Raw genomic sequence first — 14,791 nt, 5'->3', positions numbered from 1 at the left:
GACGAGTGACATACCTTAAATCCCCCCTCCCCCAACAACCTAATTTTTCAATAATGAGCTGATTTGTGGTTTTCAACTATAGCCCATGTGCTCAGGTGAGTGATGTGGCCCGTTACGAAATTCTGAAATTCCAGGATCCGCCACTGACTATATAGACAAATGTCGATTGGTTCTTATCTGTCGCTTTCTTTTTATTAATTTAAGAAAAAAAAAACTTCATAATATAAGCTACATATTAATCATGCATTTGTTTAAGGGACTCCGACCCTCAGCCAGGAAAGACAACTCTTAAATTTATAATTTAATTCAAAATTTATTTAAATGAAGCTTGAAAATTAAATATTTTCATGCAACAATTTTCATTACATGCCTCTCAATGTGCTTCAAGGTTCTTTGCAAAGCTCCATAAATTACTTCTAATTTCATATCATGTTAATAAACATTGGTATCTAAAAATGCTTTTTCGGGATAAAAATTTCTACTTTTATTTAGACCTTTCTAAGAAGTTCAAAGAACCTTGAAGCACATTGAGAGGCGTATTTAAGGGACTCCGACCCTCAGCTAGGAAGGACAAATCTTTAAAGAGTTGTCCTTCCTAGCTGAGGGTTGGAGTTCCTTAAATAATTTTTATCTGCGGTATTTAATATTTTAAAGTAAAGCCAAGGAAGCTGAAAATTATCACAGAATTCTAGAAGACAGTGAACAATACATATTTAATGTAAATACGCATTTGTGCGATAATTATGATAAATCCTTAAAAATATTAATAAACCACCTCTTTAGTTTTTCTCTTAATCTCCTTGAATGACGTAACAGTACATTGCTTTTCTAAATTTAAATACTTATCATTAAAGATCAAAGGTTGAGTGCCACATCAGTCAATAAAACCAGAGGATTCTCAGATAAGAATAAGGGCCCTCTGGGGCTACACTCTATTTTCTGTTTTAGAAAGTCAAACTTTATTGAGAGGATGGACAAAAACTAGTGTAACCAAGATCTGCTTGACCCAGATGCGTGACTCTTTAAGATGAAGTTCCGGGATGTAAACTTATCGGTTTTAGAGCATTTTAACATGTTTATCATTTATTTTTTTTCATTTTAGGATAATATACCGTGTATCTACGTGAAATGTATGGAGATGACGAAGAGTAATCGTGCAAAACAAAATGGAGCAGAGCAAACACGGACCTCTGAAACATCAGAGGTGGGATCAGGTGCCATGGAGGAGTGAGCATCCCCTGACGACCGGTCACACCCATGTCCTCGTCATGGTCCTAAAATAATGGAAAATCCGTCCACAATTCGATATGTAAATAATGGACAGAAATTAGTATGAAAAACGTCATTCAGCATTTTACTTAATCAATGATAAATTAATGATAAATTGAATTTGCTGACAGGTCATTATATCGTAAAGAACTAAATAATGACGCAAACGAGACTGCTGATATTCTTGTTTTATCAACTTGTTTGTCAATGATTTACCTCGTTTTAGAAATTGTAAATACTTAGAGCATGCCCTTGTGTATCGAATCAACTCAGAGATGTCAACTCCTTATTCAGGTGATGAAGGTATATCGCTGCAGCAGTAAGAAAAGTGCGCAATAAATATACAGTTTTTCAATGGGTGGCACTATAGCTCTCCGGTCTATCAATATTTTTTTTTCGGAGAGCTACAGATCTGCAGCTACAACTGACGTTGTATCGATTTTGAAAGTAGAGAAAAAGTTAAAAACGTCGTCTTACCTGAAAAATCATGACAAGCATATAAAAAAGGGGGTATCACATTGTGTGAGAGATAAAAAGATCAATATATTTTACTTTATAGTAAATTCAAATATTTTTATAATGGATTTCTGATTGTTATGTGCAGTTCATATAGCCCCTTCTGACGTATTAATGTTCCTAGGAATATTGTAGAATTTGTCAGGAAAACAATCTCTAAAATTCAGGAGCTTCTGGCCCGGTCTCAAGGCGGTCCCAGACCCCTGCCTAATTTTTCCGCCCCCTAACTTAAGGTTCTGGATCCGAGCCTGGAAATATTCGCGCACATACTACACAATTGTATGAGGTTACGTTGCTTTTTTTCCGGAACCGAACCAGAGTTAAAGTTCAATCATTTTTTTCTCAGAGGGAATACAATAATTATTTTCACTGAGCTCGCAATGTCATCTTATTCCCCATATAAACGATTTATCAATAATTTTGACAGCTCTTTGCACGGGTCCTTATACAGGTTTGTCTTGTCTGATCCTCAAAATATACACCACTACATCATGAATTCTGTGTGAAAGTACAAGGGTGCCCCATCCACCATTTCCCATTTCCATCCACAGCATTGGCGTCGGAAGCAAATTGAAAGTTGGGGGTGGGTGGGTAAGTGTACCTCCAAAAAAACCTGAGAAGCAAAAAAAAAAGGAAATGTCTATTTCCCAAACACGAAAATCCTATTTTTGCGTTGGGGGGGGGGGGGGGGGGGGGGGGGAAGGTAGGTTCGAACTCCAGTACCAAAAATTAATTATTTTCTTCCAAACACCACCACTTTCCCCATTTGTAACCTATACTAAGACGTAACTGTGGAAAGTGGGGGGGGGCTAAACTTACGAAGATATGTTCAATGTCTACTCTATACTAAGTATATATTTGGAAAAAAGGGGGGGCTAAGCCCCCCTAGCCCCCCCCCTCCCCCCGGTTCCGACGCCTATGCACAGTCCAGATATTTTAATTGTATTCATCTTTTTGTCTTAAATTTATCATCTAGTACATATTTACATTGTACTCCATAAGAAATATTCGAAAATATACCTAAAAAAAAAAAAAAAAAAAAAAAAAAAAGAAGAAGAAGTAGAATTAAAGTCTTATTAAAAAATCTATCCCATGGTATCCTAATATACTATATAAAATTATATATTATATAAAATATATTTTGCATGTTACTTGTGGGACAGGGTATTAAGAGTCTTGGGTAAGAGTTTTAAGAAAACATGGAGGAAAACAAATACGCTAAAGGGCAGAGCTTGAACTAATTTTGATCAATAAACAGGAATTAGACATAAAGATATCGGTCTGTATTAATTACAGAAACCCCCCTCTCTCTTTGCACAAAAATAAAGGGGCCCCAATCCCCTGGAACCCCCCCCCCCTAGATTCGCAAATGACGTGTAGGTTGCAACTTCAATTTTTATTGATGTTAATCTTACTAATACATCACCGATGATACATCACCCAATTAAATATTGCCATGATTTAACTACGCTAAAAGATGGGAAGTGGGTGCAACCTGGGTTTCAATGAACATAGGGGAAAAAAGCTAAATTTAGAAAAATTTAGAATAATTAAAAAAAACTGAGGACCGCAGTGCAGCCCCCCCCCCTCCGGCTCGCTTCACGGATACTGTGCTTACCTGTTTTGTCAGGTATAATATCATCCTAATTTTTGATTGGTTATTTTAGTAAAAACAGGCACGTAGCAACGGGGCAGCCCTCCCCCTGTCCCCCGACTTTTTTTCCCAACATTAATTTTAATATTTAAAATGTTCATTAAAAGGCTGCCCCCCCCCCCCCCAACACACACACACACACTCTATACCACCGGTAATTAATTGATATCAGGGAAATGTAGTATTGATTATCAAAAAATTGGTACTGAAAGGAGTAGACCATGGAAAAAATTCGCCTCGATCTAACCACCCACCCCACGAAATAGAATTTTCGAGTTTGGGCTACTTTCCTTTTTCTTTTTTCTTTCTTTTGCTTGTCAACTTTTTTAGGTAAGTCAAGTTTCGCGTATTGTCATAGGCCTATTTACATGACATTAATTAAAATGTTATTTATGCATTGGGCACTAAAGTTGGGGGAGGGGTAAATTAGCATTCTTACAAGATTCTTGGAGAAATTGTAAATGATTAAAAATTGTATTTATAGTCGTTTATAATTATATTTCTTATAGGAAAACAATATTTATTTTATTAACTTGTTACACATTTAATATAGGGATTTTTTAATTAAGATTTTAATTTTTACTCCTTAAAACTTTGAAAATAAGTCGTTTAAGGGAATAAATGTGAAATAAATGACGAATTATCATCTTTATCAATAATTACAATAATTAATTACTACAGTGGAGTCGCCAATTCCGGGTCGTCTCCTATTCCGGGTCACTCGCGTGTATTTTATGCCTAGTGTTAAAATTTAAGCGCAAAAAACTTAATGAATACGCTGGTCGTGAAGAACTGGTCTTTCTGTTTGTAATTAATTATAAAATTTTGAATATCAACTTTAAGAGAGCATCCCACAATCGAAATTCTGAAACGCACTCATTAAAGACTTGGATGTGTCTGCTGGGGTGACGGGCTACTTTCGTTTTTGTTCGCTGCAGAAAGGCTGATATAAAAGTTCTAGATAAACTAGAGCCGAGCTCGTTGCAAAGCAACGAGTAGGTCTTCCGTTGGAGCTATGGACAGGAAGTACCGACCTTGGGTCAAGGTCACTGCACTTTCTTATGTGAACAACCTTTCTTCTCAGTATGAGCCTCCAGTGAATTTTAATTACAAAGTTATGCTTAAACATTTTTTTCTCTGTCAGTGACCTAGATTTGCTAGAAAGACCTTTGATCAGGGTCATGATACAACCTCCAATCATAAGTAATCTATGTTTCAAGTAAGAGCCTCCAATGATTTTCATTTACTAATTCATAGCATGGGAAAGAAAATATTTTTTTCTGTCAGTGACCTTGATCTTAACAGAATTGGCTCTGTGTCAAGACAAACCTTCAATCTGAAACAACTTTTAGTGATTCAAAATTCATAACTCTGACAGGAATTTTACAACTTTTCTTTCATTGGCCCTGAATTTGTTAAAATGGCCTTATTTTAAGTCATCTGAACCCGGCGGAATATAAACAATTTTTATCAAGTATGAACTTAAACAAAAATTGTCCAAATTGAAATGATACTATTTTCGGAGTCACAATCATAGAAAAATCCTTTTGTCACAAGCAATCTCTGTATCAAGTATTAACAAACAAATATTCTCGATTACATATAAATGACTGCGACAAAACATTTATTCTTTCTCCAGTGATCTTGAATTTGCCGTAATATTGCCTTGATTCATGACACATCCTAGGATCATTATAGCCTGGCCTTCTGGGAAAAACTTTGAGGGACAGGCAGACATCTTGACAGTTAAACAGACAATTTAATTCCCAACCCATCAACCCTACCCCTTAAAATACTCAATCACTTTATGGGGGAAACTCTGGTCATGATTTGAAAAGAAAGTAATCTTTTTTATATCAGGAAGCTTTCATAAGTATAGTTTCTCATTCTTGCCCAGAGGTTCATAAGAATAATATTTTAAAACGACCCCTTCTTATTTTACTAACCGTTTTCTTCATTATCTTCATTTTATATCAGCCAAGGTCGCCCTCATAGCGCACTGATTAGAGCGTCTGCTCTATAGTCGCAAAGTAAGGAGTTCATCCTTACATCGTGGGTTCGAATCCCACTGTGGGACGTGGAGGCCTGTTCTTCGGATGAAACCGTATAAAACAAGGCCCCGTGTCGCTTAAGGTGCTGGCACGAAAAAGATCCCTCTCCCCCCCGGTCAAAGCCCTTAAGTGCCGATTATAGGATATTTGAAGCTCTCCACTGGCAAGTGCATGATGGCATCTCTATATGAGTGAAATATTCTTGAGAGGGACGTTAAAACATATCAATCATATCCCCCCCCCCAAAAAAAAAATGATTAAGAATTTTGCCTATGAAATATTTCGGGAGGGGTGTTGAAAGTTTAGGCTACGTACAACTATCAGTCCATTGAATAAGAGTATTTATTTCAAACTTTGGGGAAAGGGGGTGGGGTGCATGGGGGAGTTATGGTGTATACGTAATACATGTGAGATTATTATTATTCCGTTAGACAGAAAGGTCCAAGGAGTTGTGATTTGCTGATCATGATCTAAAACACATTGACAAACCCAAACCACATGGTTTTATACACGTCCTTCAATTACTGTAGATCACTTTATTTTCGCGACACCTTATTTTCGCGAGATAGTCATTGACTCTTTATTAGCGAGACAAAATTTTCACGAATTGTGGTCACTGCCTTACATAATCTTAAGGAGTTCTATTATACGCGAGAATAAAAATTTCGCGAGCATACCGTCTCGCGTAATTACGCGAAAATAAAATTCTCGCGAATAAAAAGTGATTTACAGTAATTTATTCATAATTATTTTCCTTGACGGAGAAATGCATGGATAAAAGATAAAAGAAAATTCCTGATGTACAATAGCATCCATGCATGGACTTTTAGTACTTACATATTGTGCTTGAAGTTGAATAAAATCAACAAATAAATTTAATTTAAATAAGAAAGGGGGTTATGTTTAATAAAATAAATTAGACAATAATTGATACAGGGAGACTCTCTGTTAAATACATGAATGTACTTGAACAAAATGCCTCTCTCTTGCCTTCTTTCGTACATTTATTTTTTTAAACCAGGAAAAGTAATGTGTGTTAGATCGATATAAGTTCATAATTTTAAAGAAAATACTGAGTTATATACGATAAACGATACAAATGGTTTGACTGTGGTGCCGGATATTATTTTAATAGTTTAAATTAGGTTGTAAAGGTGTACATGATAAGTTTTTGATATTCAGTAGCTGCAGATTGTTATATAAGTTCTTAAATTTTCGATTCTGGACATAGGATGCGAGTTTATTACTACTTAGATGTACATTGTATAACTTGGTACCGATATTTAATCACGGAACAAAATTACAATGTTAGCACACTACCGGGTATGCTAATCATTTACGGAATTTGAATAAATTATTTTACAAATTAAGTTCATTGCTTTAAAATCTTGAATTATTTTTTCAACTTTACTAGTATCGAACCTGTAATATAAACTTGTATGCATTGTGCAGCACAGAAGCCACTTATGAAGTTTACACGTGCCGGAGTTAACTATCGATGTTTAATCCATTTCATTGACTATAATTCTATCCTTATGATTCGGAAGATTCTCTTTAAAAGTTTAAAATTGGTATAGTCATGGTAAAAATCTGTGATGGAAAAAAAATGTGTTTGGGAAAATGTGTGTTGAAAACGGATTTATTTGTGTGTGAAAAGGGCAAAGCTTATGTATTTAAATCAATATTGGTTGATGTAAAGTAACCACATATCGCTATAGTCCTTACGCAATGAATCGTCAAAATAAAAAATAAAATTACACATGGAGCTAACGAACATTTAATAGCCATTCTCTGTAACCACTTAAACTTCGTTGCCACGCATGGTCACCGATTATGATGAAACTTCACCCATGCTTTGTACTTGACACCAGAAACAAATATCAAACAAAATTTCGTTGCTAAGTGTCTCTGTTGCCATGGCAACAGTCGGAACAGTTTGAAAAATCGAGATTTTCAGCCACTTTAAATCTTGACTGTGGCTTAATAAAAACTAGAAAAAGCAAACAAACCATTCTCACAAAAACATGACACCTTAATGTCACTTTTACTGTAAAGAAACTATTTAGAATTCACGCTTCCACGCTCCGCCCACCGATGGCAACGAAAATCACGTGACCCGCACCTCCGACAACAAATGTAAACATCATGGCGGGTGATTTACAACTTGTACCGGATGAATTTACTCTTAGTTCATTTAATTTCAATTTTTCACAGAAGAGTCAATCAAAAGGCTTAATTTATTATAAAGAGGGATACATTCATAATATCACTGTTTCCAAAAACACAGGTAGCACTATAATTATTGCTGCGAGATGCTATCGGAGCATGAGGAAGGGAGAGGCACCGCATCGTTTACATATAGATTTAGCGGAGTCTGTAGTTACAGATGCCTATTGTTCATGCACAGCCGGGTAAAAAAACTAGTTCATTTTGAATGCTTTCAGTCGTTATTGTTGGTTAATAAATTTATATTTTAATAATTACTTATTTATTTTTGTTTTCAATGATTGCATTAAACCACTTCAACTGACACTTGCATTGAGTGTTCTATCAGATAGTGGCCTTTGTCATGTTTATTTGCTGGAAGAAATTTATCAATTTTTTTTTTCCATTTCCATGTTAGGCTAACCAGGTGTTTTGTTCACTTTGAGTCTAACTGCGTATTCTCCTTCTTCAGCCAACATGATGATTTAGATATTGGCCTTTGTCATGTTTATTTGCTGGAAGAATTTATCAATTTTTGTTTCCATGTATTCCATTTCCATTCTCATACTGGATCTAATACTTTCATGTTTATACAGTACTGTAAGAGACTACTCATTATCTATGTAATTCATCATGACATAAAAAGACACAGAATTGAGTATTCATATAATTTATAAGTAAACGTAATAATTAATAAAACTACAAGTTCATTTGATGCATGATTATAAGGAGCTACAATAAGTGAATGCAACGCCTTGTAGGGTCTCGGGCAAGTGCTCACACATTGTTGGTTTGGTTAAGTGTATCCAGCAGTTTAAACTGCTGGGACTGAAAGAAGTACCTGCCGAGCAGGCTTGTACAAGCCTTCCCCAACAATGGCACATTCCTAGAGGAAACAAGATTAACCCTGCATCTGTGAATGAAATTATAGTTGTAAAATCAAAAGAAATCCACAAAAAAGTCCCTATATTGCCAAAAGAAATCAAGTCCAGGTACAGAATAAATGTTTAATGTTTTTACTAATTATAAATGAACAAAGTTTCATACAGATTCTATATAATGATGAATAAACATTTTATAAAAACTTATTTGTTTTAAAATTCACTGTACTTTGGGAATACATGCAACTTCATTTAACAAATTTAAGAGAAAAAAATCCATAAAATTTCATATTTGATATCATTGATACACTAACAGAGTCCCAGAGTTAAGTGATAAGTCGTTTCACTTGTTGAAGTCAGTGGAAGGATCACCAATATCACAATTAATTACATCACAAGTCCCAAATATAAGCAGTGAATTTGGTGAGGTAAAGCTTGGATCAGCACTAAGTTATCAGGTGTGTATTAACAATGGGTTTGGGTTTTTGGGGGGAAAAGTTTATAAAATTTCAATCATGAAAGTCAGAGCAAAGGCAAATCAGTACAACAATGGTTCATCAAAAGTTCTTCATTTTAGTGTTTGATCATATTAAGGAAAGCTATGTCTCACATTTTGTAATAATTTTCACAGAATCTCCCTATATACATGTACCAGTAGCTCAGTTAAAATTTACAGTAGAAATCTTGAAAATTATTTATGCAGTTTTGCATACAATCTCACTTGAAAGTGTCAATTTTCATGAACAACACATTCTAAAAATAATTTTTTCATCAAATGTAGACACCTTTCTTTTTCAATTAAGTTTTCTGAGTTCCACAAGTTCATAATCAAGGGTTTTAGTCCTTGGCCATTCACATAAAAAAGAATGAGCTAAGTTTTAGATTCACAACACAGATACCATAATATTTAACATCATTAAGTGCATTTCTAAAATCAAAAAATTATAGGATGTTACTTTACTTATACATGTAAAACAACTAGCAAAATACATGTACATTTACTCTTTACACCACTTGTACATTTTTACTTCTTTTTCAATACTGGATCTTGCCAAAGGGTGAGTAGAGCACACACAGTCCATACTTTGTTGATTGAGCCAAATATGCTGGTTGGAATACAATGTGATACGATCTTAAAAGTTCTTATTTTACGAATAGCTCGTTCTACATGTATGCGATGAGCTGCAATTTTCTGTGTCAAGTCAACATCAGATTGAGGCATCTGTGTTCCACCTACTTACAAATGACGGCAAGTTTAGGTGTAACCCCAAAGATTTCAAATCTGATTCAATGGTGAATCCTTTATCTGCCATGATACAGTCACCTTGCAGAATGTAGCCTGCCTCCAAAAGTTGACGTAGGAGTTTATAAAATCCACTTTTCTGAGTGACAACCACATCTGACATGGACCCTGTAAATAGCTCACTGACAAACACAATATTACCCATTGGATCACAAGCTACCAGTCCTTTTAAAGTTGTTCCCGATTTATAATCAGAATACATTTGTGATTGTAACTTTAAAGATGAAGGTTTCTGTGTTTTCAATTCTGTGCAGTCAACAATGGCAATGGTTCTTGGAAATTCAGATCTGAACTGTGATGGCATATTGCTAATGACATGGTCACGATGAGGCCATATTGGTACTGCACCCAACATCATATACATATGATCAACCCATGCATTAAATACTTCACTGACAGACTGTTTGGAAATACAAAATCGTGCCGCCAAATCCTTTAGGCCAAAGTTATGTCTGAGTCTCATCAGTGTTAACAAGAGTTGCGATGCTGCATTCATCCTCTTGATTTCTTTTCTCTTTTTTGCATATTCTGGTAACTGTTGAGAGGTCAAAAATTCTAACAGAGTGACAAATGTACAGTACTTCAAGTTGGTATAATAAAGAAATAATCCAGGATTTTTTTTCTCTTGTTGAAGAATTTTTTCAACGGTAAATTCAGGCTCTGGATCAGTACAGTGTTGAGATGTTGCGGATAATTGAAGCTGCAGATGATGATTTAAAATTTAAAATTCTCTGCTGATGGAGAGTCTCAACTGTTGATTTAAGGCTATCTTGCAGTTCTTGTACTTGTGCTGCAGCAGTCAGTAAATCTAATGATCCTGTAATAAAAGAGCAGTTAACTTTAGTCACTGTGAAAATTGCAGGTTATGAATTTTTCAAATTCAAAGCCAATATGTCATTTAATTAAACCATGGATAATAAAATTAGCCTGAACTTAGTTTCTCTGTGGCTTGATGCTGTGTATGCATTAGTTTGAAAAAAAAAACCCACAAAACAAACACATATTCACTTTTCATAAATATATAAAATTTCTCAACAAGTCTAATATGTCACATACAAACTTCCATCTTCATTAGTTATCGTTGATATAAACCACAAAATTATAATTTTTGTTTGCTTTAGGCCAAAGAAAAAAATATGCTTTTTTCTTATTACATGCTAATAATAAATAGGGCCAGTTGATATCATTTTTTTTTTATTTTTATGATTTCAATTTTTTTTTCTTTGAGAAATCATATCTTTTAATTGCATTTTTTAAAAGTTTTTTTTTTTTTTTCGTTATCAATTTCAGTCAAAATCTAAAGGATTACGTGTGCATGAGGGGGTTTTGATGTATTGTGGCGATACCATCTTTCCACAGACAGCCTTGGTAAAACTTCCCCCATGGTACAATGAATTGCTTACAGAAGAGCTCATAACCTCTAATCCTGAGGGCATTGAAAAAACAACTAGAAACCAGTATGAAAATCCTGAATGGTTTAAATACAGGGCAAATCGTATCACAGCATCACAGATGCATCGTGTTGTCAAAAGAAAAAAGCTACCAAATGAATTGCTTTTAGGTTCCCTATTTCAAAATAAATCTTTTGCAAGATGTGCAGCTACAGATTATGGCCTAAGTAGGGAAAAGCTTGCACGAGAGAAATTGGTCAAACAAATATCATCGAACAATTCACATCTTCATGATTGTGGACTGATTATCAACAACCAGTTTCCATTCCTTGCAGCCACTCCTGATGGTAAATGCTGTGAAAATGGCGAGTGTGGAATCGTAGAAATTAAATGTCCCTACTTGGCTAGAGAGATCTCTATCTCTGAAGCTTGTGTAAATATTAAAAATTTCATGTTAAAAGAAGAAAATGGCCAGATAACAATGAACAGAACTCATGATCATTATGTACAGGTGCAGGGTCAATTACTTGTGTCCGGTGCACCTTGGTGTGACTTTGTAGTATACACCTCCAAAGACATGTTTGTCGAACGAATTCACCCAGATGCTCCATTCATGACAGACATGCTTTTGAAACTGTCTTACTTTTATAAATACCATGCTGTTCCCTTCTTAAGCAAAAGATCCTAATTTAATGCCTGAAAAAAATCCCCCCCCCCAAGACCCCCACTCCCAACTCCTCAAAACTAAATGTAATGAACAATGATTCAAAATTTGATTTTCAAGTACATGTACACCCTGCACAAGTATTTATTATGTTGCTGATAACGTGTAAATTTCTTTTTCTGTTTATACATGAAAAATCTTCCAAAAAGTCTCAAGTACAACATGAAGTCTTTTTGTATTTGTGAATATCAATTAACAAAAACTTTAGGGGCCCCTTTTGAATTTAGTGTTTGTTTGTTTTTCTCTCTTTTGGGGCTTTTTTTTTTTTTTTTTTTTTAAATCCGAGATCAATATTTTAATCCTGCATTATACAGAGGCATATTACCTGCAAGTAATGATGAATCAATTTCAATTGGATTTAGTTCATCTTCAGTAGCCTGATTTACTGGTAACCCCACAGATGTTGCAGCGGCCTGATTTAAGCCCATGGACGTTTCAGTACACGTTTTCTGTTGTTCATCATGTTCATGGATTTGTCTGAAAGGTTTAATGAATTACCTTATTTCTTTGTATTGCAATACTTGACTGTTTTTAAAATGTTGAAGTTATATATTTATATTAAAATATCATATATATAAAATATATCAATGTATATTAAAATATATTCATATTAAAATATCATTTTTCTGAACATGAACTGCTTATATTCTAAATTTGACAGAGAGAACTGGTACAGGGTTAATCTAAACTAAAGTTTGATTTGAACATTATCTGACAGTTTTGAATTCAGTGAATTGACTTTAAATCATTATAATTACAATACAATATGTCCTACAGACATGAATAACAAATACATTTGTATTGCAGCTTGTAACTGTGCGTGTGACAGACCACAATCACAATAAACACTTTATGTCCTGTCCATATTTGTGGCAGGGCATAACAAGCAAAATATGTCATACATAAATGGTCTAATTTTTTCATATACATGTACCAGTAATGGTGCATCATTTTCTCATCGACAAGTGTGAAAATGAAAATGTGCCACAGATTGACTGTGTTCATTTTTACTTAAAAATAATCCAACCTGCTCCGCTCTCTCCAGTGACGTCTGCTTTTTTTAATAACTGAACCATCGCATGGTACTGGATCTGGATATTCCCCCGTTGGGCCACTAGAATCCATGAAATGCTACAAAATTTATTCTGAATTAGAATACCAAGCATCAGTCATGGTCATACAACTGTAAACATGTACAATCAAGATCAATATAAAGGCATATATGATACGAAATGTTCAGATTGTGGACTAGGAGAAAACGACGAATCAAAATATAACACCGCGTCGTGTAGGACCTCAAGTTGACAGATAGGCCTAGTTAAACTGTCAAAGCGTACTCTCCTTTTATTTTTAATCCATATGGCTACAAGCATGCCTGAATATTCATAATGATTCTTCACTTTTAAATGTAAATGACTAGGAAATGTTATATTAAATAGAATTACTTTTGTGCAGATAAAGGTATGACGATCTATCCTGCTTTCGTTGAGTTGGTAATGAGGTCTCCCGCAGGCCCTTATCCATCGCAAGCACTTGTCTTTCTGAGTTTTGGGCTTTGGAAAGGGAATAAAACGAACCCCTTGTATCCTCTCGGGATACCTGGTATCACTGTTGCACTTTCCATAAGCACAGGTCTTCACCATTCTTTCAAATTGTTTTTAAAATTTACATAGCGTCTATGTCCGACTTGATACTTTTGTCGGAGGTAATGGCGGACAATATTTCCTTGATTCTGATTGGCTGTGCGGAGATGGCAACCGCGTCACTAGTGACGACGTGGAAGCGTGAATATATCTCTGAGTAAGTGGTAACCAAGGGTACATTTGGAATACATCTAAAATGCTGAAATATGCTGAAAAACACTCCGTATTAACTAATGGTAGGTGTTACATGCTCAAAATCAATCAACAACTTAAGAAAAACAATAAAAATGTTTGACCTTAAGTATATGAGTATAAGCAATATTATTCTATAAATAACTTTTATGGTTGCCATGGTAACACAGTGTAACCTTGGAAAACCGGTAACTAAGATTGGGTTAATGCTACTGTCTTGAGGTAAAACATGAAAATTTAAGACTGGCAAATATGCATCCTTAGGACCTTGCAACACCAAAACCATAAGAAAAATTGGGTATAATTGCTACTTTGCAGTGTTACCATGGAAACAAAGTACCAGTGCTTAAAAGTAAATTATTTTTCGCTGCATTAAGAATTAAATTGCCATATAATCAAGAAAAAATTAAAGGACTCAGCTTGAATAGTACTTATCTGTTAGAACTGAAGTTGAATATCAAATATTGATAAAATTTGATGAAGAAAACAACACTGTTGCTATGGTTACCAAGAAGGGAAAATGTTCGATTTTGTTAACTTTATATCAATATTAAACCCTGTGTGCCAACTTCTTGCATCCACTTAGAGATTGGATGATAGTCAAGATTAAAAGTCAGATTAGCTGTTAATAAATATCAATCATAAAAGTTTTGGGAATCTACATTTAAGGGTACGTATCCAAAGAAAGAAAATATTTTTCAAGTTTTTAAGCATATATTTTCTGCTTATTTCCATATGGAAGGGAATTGCCGCCATAATTCTATGCGTCTTGCATTTATTCTTATTATGCTTACTTGCTTTCCATAGCAACGCTCTATTTAAAGAATCTAATCTGATTTTTTTCAAATGGGAAAACTAGTAGCACATCAACATCTTTAAAAATTGATCATTAGTTATGAGGAAATGTGCTTTTTTAAAAGATAGGATCAGATTTAAACATACAGAGTGTTACTTTGAAGGCT

At 34.7% G+C, this 14,791-nt stretch overlaps 2 protein-coding genes across 2 annotated transcripts; both read right to left on the bottom strand.

Annotated features, from left to right (window-relative positions):
* Positions 1 to 9,784: 9,784 nt before the first annotated feature.
* LOC134239656 (uncharacterized) lies at positions 9,785 to 10,375 on the bottom strand. The gene has a single exon (XM_062721822.1). It carries the CDS (start codon positions 10,373 to 10,375, stop codon positions 9,785 to 9,787), a length of 591 nt encoding a protein of 196 aa, XP_062577806.1.
* A 169-nt stretch (positions 10,376 to 10,544) lies between these two features.
* On the bottom strand, positions 10,545 to 13,728 carry LOC134239658 (uncharacterized). The gene is made up of 4 exons (XM_062721823.1): positions 13,440 to 13,728; positions 13,022 to 13,125; positions 12,320 to 12,471; positions 10,545 to 10,696 (listed from the first exon to the last, which is right to left on the bottom strand). The coding sequence occupies exons 1-4, from the start codon at positions 13,635 to 13,637 to the stop codon at positions 10,545 to 10,547; spliced, it is 606 nt and encodes a 201-aa protein (XP_062577807.1). The 5' UTR covers positions 13,638 to 13,728.
* Between the last annotated feature and the right edge of the window lie 1,063 nt (positions 13,729 to 14,791).

Source organism: Saccostrea cucullata, unplaced genomic scaffold, assembly GCF_032062105.1.
Source record: "Saccostrea cucullata isolate Sc308-1 unplaced genomic scaffold, CSIRO_AGI_Scuc_v1 ctg3129, whole genome shotgun sequence".
Lineage (NCBI taxonomy): Eukaryota > Metazoa > Mollusca > Bivalvia > Ostreida > Ostreidae > Saccostrea > Saccostrea cuccullata.
The sequence above is the reverse complement of the archived record's forward strand: the minus strand, read 5'-3'. Positions and strand labels throughout refer to the sequence as shown.